The 15,319-nt window shown below is 37.4% G+C and overlaps 1 protein-coding gene across 1 annotated transcript; it reads left to right on the top strand.

The window, feature by feature from the left end:
- Positions 1-7,217: 7,217 nt before the first annotated feature.
- On the top strand, positions 7,218-11,283 carry LOC115985440. The gene is made up of 3 exons (XM_031108375.1): positions 7,218-7,243; positions 8,208-10,957; positions 11,056-11,283. The coding sequence occupies exons 1-2, from the start codon at positions 7,237-7,239 to the stop codon at positions 10,955-10,957; spliced, it is 2,757 nt and encodes a 918-aa protein (XP_030964235.1). The 5' UTR covers positions 7,218-7,236; the 3' UTR covers positions 11,056-11,283.
- Positions 11,284-15,319: the final 4,036 nt, after the last annotated feature.

The raw sequence follows: 15,319 nt of genomic DNA, 5'->3' as shown, positions 1-15,319 counted from the left end.
GTTATTCACAAACTCAATGAGAGGGGGAAGAAAGAGCGAGAGATTGAGGGAAAGAGAGAATCGGAGTGGATGGAGGCGGCGGCGGCCAGATCGAGTGGGTTTGGGGGTGGAGTGGAGTGGGCTGGTGGTCGGTGGCGGCCAGTGCGTTGGAGAGCCTGGTGGAGCACGGCTTGCGGTCGGTTGTCAAGATCGGAGCTCGTCGATGCATGGCTAGCGATCGGAGAGGTGGATTGGTGATAAGGGAGGGGTGGGCTGAGATCTGGGTGGATCGGTGTTTGTGGGTCTTGGGTGTTTGGCCGGCGCGTGATCTGGGCAGTGGGCTGGCGTGATTGGAGCTTGGTTGGGCTGGCCGAAGCTTGGCTGAGGTGAGGCGTGATCTGGGTTTTGTGGGTGTGCTCGTGCTCGAGCTCTCTCTCTCTCTGTTTGAGCATCTGTGCGTCTGTGAGTCCTTTCTTTCTTTGCGCATCTCCGGAAATGGTTTGAAGTGAAAATAACGACAGAAAATCTTTTCCGCCCCATTTCTCTTGTTTTACGGTCAACACTAAAAAAATTTTCAGTTTGACCCAATTTTCAGTAACAACCAAACACCCACTTTTACAAAAAAAAGCATTTCTGGAAGTGGTTTGAAGCCAAAACAAACGCACCCTTAATCACATTTTTTCTTACGATGTATATTTTATAAAAGTTAACCTCCCTCTTCTTTTAAGACATGCCAAAAGTCCAATGTTTTAAACAAATAAAGTATCCTAAAAAAAACAAATAAGTAAGCAAATATGTATATCTATATAAAACAAAAAATCTATATAAAATAAATAGAAGTACTCTTTCTCTCTCTTCGGCTCCCCCCCCCCCCCACCTCCCCTCTCTCTCCAAATTTTTTTTTTGGCAATTTGTTTTGCCAAACTATTCTCTTTGAAACTTATATCAAAAATATAATCTTGTTTGAACTCAACTTAGGGAGAGTTGAGTTTTAAGTGAAACTTAACTCTCTCTCTTTTTTATTTATTATATATATATATATATATATATATACAAAATAGAATTTCTACTCTAACCTAATCTAAGTGTATATGTGTTTGAAACTCCCTCTTAGAGACTTAAACCTCGGCCCTTGCCCCCACACTCCACACTCCACACCCCACAAGCACTTGTACTTGTGGAGTAACCACCACACTAAGGGTGCGCGATGGTAGGTGAAACTTAACTCTTAAAGGTTGACTTCCATGTTGCATTTATTGATGTGGCCTTTTAAAAATTTGATCCACTTGAATAGTTGAATTCTGCTCTACTTAAAATTTACTTGAACCTTGTCGAGTTTCGCTTAAATTTTATGCATACACTAATTTAGAGCCATAATGGATGTGCCTTAGGAAAATTTTAAAATGATCATCACAAGTCCAAAGTATAGGAGGACAATTAGAAGCAATAATATTGAAGATTTGTTGCTCAATAAAATGCACAATTTTACCATAAAGAGATCAAGTAAAAGGCAAGTTGTATGTCTGATGCTTAATAGATTGTCCATAAAATACAATTAGTAAAAGAAAGTTAAAACAAAAACAAAAACAAAAAAAAAAAAAAAAAAAAAAAAAAAAAAAAAAAAAACAAATGAAACGTTATATCAATAGACATGAGGGTTAGATATGGAGGAGAGAGAAAATGTGGGTTAAATTGCCTTTGAAGAAATTTGAGAGGAAGGGAGTTAGTCAACTGGAGTTCACAAAATAAGATAAAGAAGAGAACTTAAACACACACACACAAATTTGAGGTTGGTGGAGGCGGGAGAGAGAAATCTGATACCATATTAAATTACCTATTATCCCAAAAACTTAAGTTTTTAGGTAATGGTAAATTTAATTATTTAACCATAATTCTAATAAAATATTATTATATTGTATCTTTCCTTTAGAAAAATAATAATTAGTCTCATTATACCATTGGACACTCGTTATTTTGTTTTCCTCTCATAGCTAGACGCTTTTAATTTTGATGAGAGAATTAAAGTTCACTTATTTCTCAGGTTTTTCTTTTTAGATTTTGGTCATGAGTTCTCTTATAAACTAAAGAGAAGCATTGGTAGTCATCGGTAACTGTCAAACCCCAAACCCAAAAGGATCCAAAGTGTGAGAGAAGAACCATTAAGAGCGAGAACGTAAGGAGTTTTTTTTTTTCCTCAACACGTGATAAGAATAAATAACCATACTAAAATCTTCATATTACAAGTCAGAACTCTACAACACATTTACAAACAATACAAATTACAAATAATGTCTCCAAATATACACGAAATTCCAAAATTCCAAATGGATCAACATCAAATCACAATCCTTCCTAAGATAAGCAACCTCAACAATAGAATCTATTCCTACCATGCCCAAGGCTAACAAACCTCAAAAACCCAACCTCCGATAGAATTAGCTATGGCCTCAATAAATTCAGAAAGTTGAGTCACCAACTAATCATAGCATAAATCTCTCAATTAGCATAATGCTCCAATCACCACCAATAAAACAAGCTCCATGCCCAAGGTATAGCAAATTTATTTGAAAAACTGTTGGAGAGTGGGATGAGCTAAACCCCAGTAAGTAGCATAATTAATAGGGATGGGGGAAATGCGAGTCTCATGATAATGGGCATATTACAAAACATGTTATACTTTGGGAATTTCAATGAAAATCCAGCAAATCTATTTCCATTGGTAAAATGACAAGAATGATTAAAAATGTGCAACATAAAGCTTTCTTAAAATATTTCAACATGAAACTACATACTATACATTGTGAGCAATAACAACAATGTTCCAAACTAGAAAATCAAACCCAGGGCCACGTGATAACGCTGTCACAAAAATGGAACTCATCTGCCGTCACAAAGACGGAACTCATCGCCGACACACAGCCGAAATTAATCTGCCGTCACAAAGACAGAACTCAACGCCGTCACAAAGACGGAACTAATACGCCATCACAAAGACGGGTGCTAAGATACCAATGTCACACAGACTATAGTATCTAGTTAGGTAATCACCGGGTAATCACACGTCATGGCACAAAGATAAAACATCAAAAGCTCATAGATTACATGAATTCAAAACACAGTTCATTTCCAAGTAGTTTCACAAAACCTTTTAATATCCAAAGATATTCATAAGCTTCTCAAAGCCTTCAAACTCATTTCTTGTCAAAAGATTTTGTATCAACTCTCCCAATTATCAAAGCATCTTTAAATTTTGCGAATAATGCAATAAATCCATTCTCAAGAATTTAATCAAAGATGCTTTTCTTTCCCATGCCAAATATTCATGCATTTCCCCATATGCAATATTAAACATGATGCACTTTTCATAAATAGTCATATACATTAAGGTTATAACACAATAGGTTTGCCTGGGCCCTGTGTGTACACTCCACTTTCATTTGAATCCATTACTTTTCTGGCCTTCATGTCGTTGCTATTGCCACCGTGTTTGTTTGATTCTGCTATTTGTTCTGGTAGGTGTTTAACTCTTGCGGCGTGAAAGACATATGGGCCTTTGGGTTCATGTTTTTCGCCTTCCATCTCTTCTTTGGACTAGGTATTGCTTGGGTGAAGGCCCTTTCTTTCCTACCTAGCCCACTTCTTTCCTATGTCCGTGGGACTTTTGGCTAGGGTTTTTGCCATGCCACTGCATTGTTCCTGCTATATCATTACCTTTCTTTTATTTTCTTATTACCTGTGGGCTTTCAGGCTGATGCTCCTGCCAGTCTACTTTCCACATTTTTACCTCTTTTGGGTTTTATTAGCCAACATTCTTGTTGTGCTTGCTTACTTTCCACATCATTATCTCTTTTGGGCTTTATTGGCCAACACTCCTACTGTGCTAGCCCATTTCCCATATCCTTACCTCTTTTTGAGCTTTATTGGCCAACATTCCTACTGTGCCAACCCACTTCATTCCTTGGGCTTCCTCGGTCCATTTGTTTTTTCTTTACATTTTTTACTCTCATGGGTTTTTGCTAAATCCTTTGAACTTCCTCGACCCAATTACCACATCTTTACCTTTTATTACTTTTTGGGCTTATTGGCTTTTAAGCCAACCTAATGAGTTTACTAATTCATTGGACTTCCTTGGCCCATTTACCTCATCTTTACCTCTTATTATTCTTGTGGGCCTACTTACCATTATTCTTGCCATTCCAACTTGCTGGGTTTGCTTTACTATTTTTTCTTCCCATTTTCTTCATATTGTTGGGCTTCTTCTTGCTCTTGGGCCTTTTGTCAAAAGTGGGAATCAACATAAGGTAAAAAGTATTATTTACTTAAAATGAATATAATCTCACTAAAAATAAAAACACAACTAGTAGTGCAAGATTACAACACCTAAGAACTAATAGGGGAAACCTAATCTTCTTCATTTTGCATTTCATGATTAAAATTTATTTGTTTTGTTTTGTTTTTTGTTTAATCTAATAGGATACATAATTACATATTATTAGGTCATTTAAATTTTGGCTAAATTGCAAATTATACCCTTAAAATTTGGGAGTGCTAAGGATTTTGTACCATGAAGTTTCAAAATTTGGATTTTACCCTCTAAAGATATATTCTGTTTGAATTAGCAGCCTCTCCATTTATATTTTCCGTTAAGAGCCATATAAGTTTTGCATGCATGTTTAATTCAATCAAAAAAATGATGTCGCATCATTTTTGTTTCAAAATATAAATTTAGGGAGTGAAATACAAATTCTGAAATTTCAGGATATAAAATCAAAACACCTCCAAACATTAAGGAAGTAATTTACAATTTACACTTAAAATTTTAAATGATGTGATAGTTGACCATTTATTTTCTGCATGGGGACTATTTTTTAATGGGGAGAAAAAGCAGATTTGGGGACTATTTTTAAATTTGGAAAAAAGCACTTGCTTCCCATTTATCTATTGGGTCATTTTTCACCTTTTTTCCCCCCTTAATTATTGGGTCATCTATAATTTCTCCCTAAGAGCATTAGCATCTGGGGATGCAAAAAAATGTCTATTTTGCATGCTCAAAACTTATTTTATCTATTTTACTATCCCATTTTACAACACATCCAATATCACAGTTTCTAGTTTTATATTCAACTCATTAAAATAATATAAACTATACCAAAAAATAATATAAAAAAAGTAGTTTCTCTCTCTTCTCTTCTATCTTTTATACTTCTCTATCTTTTTTTCTCTCTTTCCTTGTTAAAATAATAATTTTTTGTACATCCTTGTGAATAAATAGAAACCCACTCTGGATGTGGGTGGATTTTTGTTTGTTGGTGGCTAAAATAACAACCGAAAGTGGAAGGGAGAGGAAACTTAAATGCCAGTCTTCTAGCTACTAGGGAGAGGAAACGGGAAAGAGTAATTTTATTATTATTATTTTTTCAATAAAATTACTAAACTACTTTTAAATTCTTTCATTAAAATTACTTAAAAAAAAAAAAAAGTTAATTGGGGCGTTTAAAGGTTTGCCAATGAAAACAAGAAATGAGTTGATTTTTAATTGAGCAAGACTTATGTACAGTACTTATGTGCAATTCTTTAGGTTTATTTTTTAAGATTTTGTCATATAAAATTTTTAGGCAAAAAACCCATTTTAGTCCCTATATTTTCACGCGATTCCCACTTTGGTCCTTAACTTTTTTTCTACCAATTTTAGTCCTTATCCTGAAAAACGCGTCTCATTTTAGTCCCTGATGTTGCATTAGAGACGGAAATTGCACAGCTGATAAACGGAAAAAATTAAAAATATTAAAATAATACCCACTGTATCCACGTGGCTTTCCACGTCAGCCTTTAAATTATAAAAAATTAATTTATTAATTTTAAATAAATAAAAAAAAAACAGAAAAAAAAAAAACCAAACCCAGCAAGAATAACAAATTTAAAACCCAACAAGAACAAGATCAACAAAACACAAACCTAGCAAACTTAAAACCCAAAAAATTAAATTCAAACCAATATTTCAATCCCCCACACCACAAAACACTCCAGAATCCACCATACCCACGGCTACATCACACCCACACTGACATCGGAAGATCGGAAGCGTGTTCGTTTACCCGTCGTTCCAATTCAAGGGCTTCCAATCGATTTTGAGCCGGAAGATCGAAATATCGCCACACCAGTTCTTGGTCTACCTCGACACCGGTATAAGGGCTGTGGGTTTTCTTAATTCGTTATCACGCACAGCTCCGGCGAACTCTGTGGCGATGAGCTCCGGTGTGTGATGTGGTGGAGGTTTGGGCAAGCAAATATGGAAGAGGGAGGGCTGTGGCGGTGAGCTTTTGTCTCACTTCTTGGCGAAAATGGGTAATTACCCATAAAACCCCAACTATTTAGTTAGTAGGGTCAGTTTGGAAACATTTTCGCAAACTAGCAACTCGAGCCTCAGAGGCTCGATTTTGGGCCCCTAAATCGAGCCTCTGAGGCTCGGTTTATGTGGTTTGACATGGCCTTGACGTGGCAGGAGTGTACGTGGAACTCGAGTTTTTAAGTCTCGAGTTCCACGTAGGCGCGACCTAAACTCGAGTCTTTGAAACTCGGTTTACGTAAAAAGGTAAACCGAGTCTCAAAGACTCGAGTTTTAACCAAAAAGATACGCGTGTTGAACTCGAGTCTTTGAGACTCGGTTTACCTTTTGAAACCGAGTCTTAGAGACTCGAGTTTCAAACCATTATTTCCCCTCCTGTCTAGTCTTATCAAGTGTCTTTGCTGTCCTCTGTGCTAGAATACGTGCTCTGTGCTCTAGTCTATTAGCTGAATACGTGCTCTGTGCTATTATTAAAGCTTGTGTTGAATGACATGTTTTGTCTGTTGCTTGTGCTAGTCTATTAGTCTATTTTGGTGCTTTTGCTAGTCAACAGTCTTTGTTGCTTCCTCCAGCAGGTAAGATGAGTACGTTGCTGAAGGACATGTGAATATAATTTGTCTGTTTTGAGACACATTCAAAAAATATGTTAAACTAGCACAAGCACCAAAAACTTCTCTCAGTATGTTGAACCTAAAAAAACTCTCACACTACTCTCAGATGCAGAGAATATTTTGACTAAACACAACTCTCTCACATGAAGAACAACTTGCCTCAACAACTCTCACCTTCAGCAACTTCAATCACAGAACCTCTCTTAAGAACTCTCACAGAGACTCAAACTCTCATACATATTTAGCAGCAAAACATTGCTCCTCTCACTCTCAATCTCAGCAGTACATTTGCACATCATTATGTCAAGTAAGGGTCTCCTCACTCTCTAATTAGTTGTTTAGTGTATATAGCTGCTTTAAAAAGTGTTGCTTGCATTGTTTTAGTGTATATGCCATTTCCTAATAAAATATTTGTTTGTATTAGGCAAATATATTTGTTTCCTGATAAGATATTTGTTTGTATTAAAATATGTATATTTGTTTCCTTATAAAAAATACGTATATATATTTATATTTATATTTATACAACTATATAATTAAATATTTATATAAATATATTTATATTTAGCCTATTTATACAACTATATAATTAAATATTTATATAAATATAATTATATTTTTATATTTATACAACTATATATATAAATACTTATATAAATATATTTATATAAATATATAAATATTTAATTATATAGTTGTATAAATAGGCTAAATATAAATATATTTATATAAATATTTAATTATATAGTTGTATAAATTGGCTAAATATATAAATATATTTATATTTATATATTAAATTAGATGATATGTCTAATTTGATTGATCATGATTATATTCACATTAGTGTTTTTTTTTTTTCTTTTTTTGTCTGATGAACCCTGCTCTATGTTATTTCATCAATAGTAGTGTAATAGGGTATGGCATTAATTTAAAATGACTTGAATGATGATGTTACATAATTGCACTCATTCATTTGCACATCCTCATGACTTTTGTTGTTTGGTTTGATATTTTTATTTATATTTTTGTTAGAGCTGAGTTTCAATTTTGTAATGGGGGTGAGTTTTGTCTTCAGTTTTTTTATTTGTTTGAGTATGAAATTATAATGATTGAGTGTGTTTGTATGTGATGTGGGGTGAGTATATGCAATTGTTACACTTTTAGAAGTTGTGATTCTTGTACTTTGAGTAGATAGAAAAGTTTTTGTAATTGATGTGAAATGAAAGAGATCAAATATGTCACTAACATAAATTTAGTTGGCTCTCTAATAGGTGCACAATCTTTGAAGAATATTGACATAAATGTATACTTCGGTGGACACCTTTACAATCCTGAAGGGATTGACGGATTCCCATTTAGAGGGGAGGGTATCGAATGCTACTACATGATGTTACGTCGTAAGTTGAAGACGTTGACTGATTTGAAGAGGAAAATAATGGACGAATTGAAATTGAACCCTGCTTGGTATGACATCAAGATTATTTATCGTTGCCCACAAGAAGTTCTTCATGAACGGATAAATTATGGGTATATGGCGATTAAAGAAGATAAACATGTAAAGATGATGTTTAGTAGGATCCAGAAAATGCCCCAAGTAAATGCTGCTGAGTTGTATGTAAGTTTGGAGGCGAGTGTAGACAACAGTACTGAGGTGGTGCAAGAAACATCTACGGCTTTACAATTTACAACCCTAGATGATGGATGCACTACAATGGGAGGTTATACGCTCTCATCTCAAGATTATGTTGCGAATACTGGTGGAACCCTCTACTCTCAAGAGACACATTTAGAGGAGGAAGACGAAGACGAAGACGAAGACGAAGATCATGCTGTGAATGATGGTGAAAATAATGATGATATGGATCAGTACGAAGAGAGGATTGAGCGAGGTGACTTTGAGAACGATGTGGATGAGCATGAAGTCGTTCCTAATTTTGAAGAGGAAAATATGGAGTACCATGATGAAGGTGATGCAGATGATGATGATATTGGTGTCCAGCATGATACAGATACGACCACTGGCTACAGACCTCCTGCGGACTCATTCTACGCAAATACTTGGGAAAATATGGTTGATCCTTCACGTCTTCAGATACCATATCTTTGTACTTGGCAAGATGGGATGCATTTTTGTAAAGGGTTGACTTTTGCAAATAAAGCTGCGGTGAAGCGTGCATTGATAATATACGCAGCAAAGGATAATAGAAATTTCTCCATCCAAAGGTCGAGCACAACTGAATTGTGCGCCGCATGCATTGACGACAATTGCAAGTGGTACGTTGGGGCATACATGAAGCCTAAATTCAATGGTCTGTGGATGGTCACGTCTTATGTGGGTCCACACAGTTGTATACCCTTTGGGCTGCGAAGAGATGGTAGAATGATGGATTCTAATTTTGTTGCATCAGAAATTGTGGGAAGATTGCGAAAAAAGCACACTGCTACTGTTGATGAGCTTTGGGAGATCATCCGTACTAAGTATGATCATGAGCTTTCTTACTATAAAGTATGGGACGCAAAACAAAAGGCAATTGCTAAGATTTTTGGGGATTGGGAGGAGTCTTACCAAAGGTTGCGAAAGTTGTTGGCATACTTGGATCAGGATTCGGGTACCCAGTATAGCTATCACACCATACCTAAGCCATTAGAAGGTACTACGTTACTGCGCTATGTATATTGGGCATTCGCTCCATGCATTGCTGCATTCCAGTATTGCAGGCCAGTGATCAGTATTGATGGAACTCATTTATATGGTAAATACAAAGGGGTATTGATGATTGCAATGGCAACCGATGCTAATCAAAAGGTTTTGCCTATCGCCTTTGCTGTTGTGGACAAGGAGTCAGGGGCTAGTTGGGGGTGGTTTTTAGAGTGTCTCAGGACTTCGATAGAGCGTGTTATTGAAAATAAGGACATTTGCATTATTTCTGACCGACATAAAGGTATCAAATGCGCCATTCGAGAGTGGCCTAGAGGGCAAGACAGAAGAGAACGGGTATATCATCGATATTGCCTTCGACATGTTGCTAGCAACTTCAACACACATTTTAATAACCCGACTCTAAAGGCATTGGCCTTGAAAGCTGGATATGCGACTCATGATGCTAAATTTGTGTCCATAATGCAAACCATTAAGGAGGCCGAGATTAATTTACTGAGGGGTGTAGACCCTACTGATCGCCGGATTATACGTTATATGCCATACACATATCTAATGAGTGAGGATGTAGACAAATGGACCCAGTCACATGATGGTGGAAGACGTTACGGGGCAATGACAACCAATATCTCTGAGTGCTTTAATGGGGTTCTTAAAGGTGCCCGCGGTTTGCCCATTGCTGCAATGGTTGAGTTCACTTATTTTAAACTTGTTGCATATTTCCACGATCGACATAAACAAATTACTTCTGATCTCTCTCGAGGTAAGGTGTGGAGTGATTATGCAATGGAGATCTATAACAAAAATGAGCAGAAAATTGCAGGACACACTCTGAGGAATTATAATCATGCAGAGGGTATATATCAAGTGGTTACCCCGTATAACGACCATAGAGCTGGAGGGGGAAATCACAGTCATGATGTGCGCATATTTGATAGAACCTGTGGTTGTGGAAAGTGGCAAAACTTGAAGATCCCTTGTTCGCATGCAATTAAAGTTCTTAAAGCTCTGCATCTCGATGCGCCCAGCTATATTGACCCATGTTACAGTCTGAACAACGCCATTCTCACATATTCACATAATTTTGTGGTGCCAAAGTCAGAGTCATTATGGAGAGACGTTCGCGGACCACGGTGGGTGCCTGACCCACGATTGTTGCGGGCCAAAGGTCGTCCTACGATGTCAAGAATAAGGAATGAAATGGATGGGGTACGGCGAGAACGGGGAAGCCGGAGGGAAGATCCGGAGTTGAGGGAGATTCAACCGAGGCAACGATGTACAGTGTGTCATCAAGAGGGGCATAACCGTAGATGTTGTCCCAATTCCCATGGGGCTTCGACAAGTGGTAGTGCTATGAACTAGGCAAGTGCCGTCACTGTTTTTATATAATATACTCAGAATGTCATTTGGTTTTTGTTCTTTGCATTTGGAAACTAATAACCGTATTTCATGTTTGTCAGGCAAGCGGAGACTTTATTTTCGTAAGTGACATTGTACGTGGGACTTGTCGTTATCTTCTGTATGGACAAGCTAGGTGATTATGTAGAGTATGTTGTATCAGTATGGACAAGTGTTAGGTGACTATGTATAATATGTTATATCCGCTAGGCGAATATGTAGACTATGTTGTATTAACTTAGTTGTTATTTTGTTTATTGTTGTAAATTACGAATAATTGAACTCTTTGCTATCCATTTTACTCGTTACATTAGTTGCGTGATGCAGCTTTTTCCTATAATACGAACAATGATATTACTTTGGCAAGTTCAACCACAAGGCCCTTCTAGTATTGAACTGCCATTGTGTGCTAAGACTTTTGTCCAACAATCATTTTATTGAATAGTTACTGTTTTAATTTGGTTGTAGAACTTTAATGTATGCTCCCTTCGCCTATCATATGCTGGTATGTAGTTGTTTGATGTGTTCTGGACCCTGGAAAATTTGCTGCAGGGGAGAAAACTAATTCTGGTCCATGCACCTGTGGCAAAAAAAAAAAAAAAAATCCCAGTAGAACTCAAGTATCTAAGACTCGATTTCTATTTATGGAAACCGAGTATAAAATACTCGAGTTCTATTGGGATTTTTTTTTCCTTTTTCTTTTTACCCCAATTTGAGAACTAAAAAACGTAATTCAATGTGGTAAATAATTCTGGTCACCTGCGGCCAAAAAAGAAAAAAAAAAAATTCCCAGTGGAACTCGACTATGTTATACTCGGTTTCCATAAATGGAAATCGAGTCTAAAATACTCGAGTTCTACTGGGATTTGTTTTTTCCTTTTTTTTTTTACCCCAATTTGAGAACTAAAAAACGTAATTAATGTGATAAATAATTCTGGTGACCTGCGGCCAAAAAAGAAAAAAAAAATTCCCAGTGGAACTCAACCATGTTTGTGCCCCCCTGTCCCACACGGTGGTGCCTTTGATATGCGTTTAGGCCGACCTTCAGCCGCTGTAGGTAACCCAACCGGCTGCTCAGCCTGAACATGGGGTGGGTCAATGGCTGAAGAAGGGGTACTAAACGAACTATGGGAGGGTGGCTCCTGCTGCATGTCAGGTGGGGTACCCAGGTCAAAGGATGGAATCGGTGATAGCTGAAGAAATGACTGTGGGGTGGGTGGACGGACGTCAGACCCAGAACAAGGAAGTGGGGTGGGTGGACGGACGTCAGACCCAGAACAAGGAAGTGGGGTAGGTGAAGGGATGGTGGGCGTAGGGGCTGGATGTGGGCTAGGTGAAGGGATGGTGGCAGTAGGAGCTGAATGTGGGTTGGGTGAAGGGATGGTGACGGTAGGGGATGGATGTGGGGTGGATGAAGGGATGGTGGGGCTGGCGGATGCATGTGGGGTGGATGCAGAGGGATCGGGGGTAGGGAGAAGCTGAGGGGTAGCAACAGGCGGACGGGATTGACATCCGGCCGGAGCTGTGCTCGTGCTTGGGCCGGTAGGCATAGCTGCCTCCTCAATCGGGGCCTCAGGGATAGGAGGTTGGACACGTGTCATCACCTGTACTGCCGTCAACACCTCAGTAATGTCGTTGTGGTCCTCCGTACCCACTGGATGACGCCTCAATAAACGGACATATCCTTCAATCTGCACATGGAAAAACCACACATATTAGACCTGCAATACGAAATCAACAATGCCAATTGATAATAAAATAAATGTTGGTTCTGCTACTAATAATTGCAAATTAAAGGGAGATGAAGTGGTAAGCAAAAAATGTAGTAACAAACATCATGCTCTCTAAACAGTGGTTTCATGGTAAGAAACACGGTAACATGTAGAAGAGATTGAGAAGTTACCAGCAGAGTCACTACAGCACCAGGCCTATCGATGAACCTCCAAGTCACCCTTTTGAACCAGTCATGGTACTCGTGCTCTGGAGGCATATCACCAAGCACAGCTTCACAACGCCGATCAAAGCGATAACCCCACTCAAGGATATGCGCAGCATGCTTCTGCATCCAATTAACACCGATCTTCCCTCTCAAATCAATGCCATGAAGCACTCTGTCAGTGTTAACAGCGCGGGGAATTTCTTGGATCATCCCGAATTGACGAACAACACGATCCGGTGTATGTTTCTCTACTAGGTGGAAACATACAAGCGGCACCGTTGCCGTCCATACGGCCCTCCCTGCAACACACCAGGGCGGGAGGTCGTCAAAATGAGCTTCATATGGCTGCCACACCACCTACAATAGCCAAAAAAGAAGTACACAACACATTAGGGAACAATGTTTATATTTCAAAGTTCACGAAACCTATATGGACGTTCGTAAAAGCGTAAAATAAGGCATTTTCATACCTGGTCTGGCAACATGGAAGCTAGTTGCTCGCGATACCTGTCCCTGAAGATGTGGGCGGGCCTATTTTTCTTGTTTGGGACCCACAACCACCTACAATCAAGAAGAATGGATCAATAAGTACTGAGATAATGTTAAAACTATAATGTAATCACATATATGAAATAAAAGGAAATAAAAGGAAATTGAAATTTGAAGAAATAATGTAATCACTTAAGATGAAGAAATGAAGAAATAAAAGGAAATTGAAAGTAAGGTGGAGGGTGAGGTCATGTGAATTGCAATAGTAATTAATTCAAAGTTAGCTTTTTTATACTTTTTATTTATTAAAAATTTTATATGCTTATATTTCTTTATATATTATGAGTCAACATCCATATAATTTATTGAGTCTTAAAACTATAAGTCCATATTTCAACTAATATATCAATTTCAAGTCTAAAACTCTACCCAATAATTATAATAATACTATTGATTCTCAAAAAAAAAAAAAAAAAACTATTAAAACAATTTTTCTATTAAAATATTCTAAAAAAATTACTATTAAAAAACAGAAATATAAAAGCTCAAGTTAAATATTGCAGTACTAGTTTTATTACTTATATATTACGTGTGGACCCACATAAACAAAGCCTAAAACTTTTTTTTTCAAGTCTCTTTGTCATTTCCAACAACTAGTCACATGCTAGGTTCACAAAACAAGAAAGAAAACACAAAACAAGGCAATGAAAATTCAAAATAGAATTGAAGAAGGACTAGCGAACGAAGAGAAAGAAGAAGAAGAAGAAAAAGAAGAAAGAAGAAAAAGAAGATGAAGTAGCAATAGCAACTGCCTCGCCTCAGCCTCTCTATCTCTCTGTGACTTTGTCTCGCCTCTCCTAAATTTCCTTACTTTTTTCTTTTTTTCTTTTTTCCTTCATCTTTCAGACTTTCACTTTCTCTGTTAGGTTTTTCTGAGTTTTCTTCTTCTTCTTCTTGATTTACATGGGTCATGGGCTTAATTTTTCAACATATGTGTAAATATATGGGCTGTAAATGTACTTCATAAGGGGGGCTGGCTGGGCTAGGAATTCACGAGGGGGGCCTAAGCTAAAAACTAAGGTGGGGCAAGCTTTTTTTTTTTTTTTAAAAAAAAAAATTTAAGCTACTAATTAATTTTTTTTTTGTTTTTGTTTTTTGGGGCCCAAGGGGGCCCAGGCTCCCTTAGGCCCTCACTTGGGTCCGTCCCTAATTTAGAGGCAACAAATTATGAACCAACTTACCAAACCCATAAGCATGTGTTGTAAAAGCCATAAATTCTGGTTGGTTCGCTATCCAGTAATAGTGTCTTCTTCCTTGTGAGGCACGCAAACAAAAATGATATCTATGTCAATGTGTGTGCTTCGTAGTTTTCTTTTTTTTCTTTTTTTCCTAGTCAGAGTAACCATTTTAAGAGAACCTAACAATTGCAGTTAATTTCCAAGGTACGTCATCACGTTGGTTTGAAACCCAAACCATCTTCTAGCTTAATTGGCAGCTGTGAACATTTATAAATGTTTACTGTATACTCCAAGCCCCAATAGCATGGTGTGAGCTGGAATACATAGCTGTTTAAATTTGCTTCTTACTTCAATATAATTCACTTTGAAACTTTAACAAAGAGATAAGGTTTGGTGCTGAACGTGAAGGGCATTGAATGTTTTACATTCCCATCCATTAAATTGTTCCACACAACTTGACTGAAAAGCTCATATTGCTAATAGCTTTCACACTAGTGTTTTATTTTGATCTTTCTTAAATACAGTCCTAATGAATCAGGAGATGGGCCACATATATTCTCAATTATATATTTCTTTGTTCTAGGGGTTTCTGTTGAACTTTATATTCTCAGTCATAATGCTAACTCTCTTTACATGAAAACATCCAACTATATAAGTAAC

Source organism: Quercus lobata, chromosome 4 (assembly GCF_001633185.2).
Source record: "Quercus lobata isolate SW786 chromosome 4, ValleyOak3.0 Primary Assembly, whole genome shotgun sequence".
NCBI classification, from domain to species: Eukaryota; Viridiplantae; Streptophyta; class Magnoliopsida; order Fagales; family Fagaceae; genus Quercus; species Quercus lobata.
This window is presented reverse-complemented; position numbering and strand designations above follow the sequence as displayed.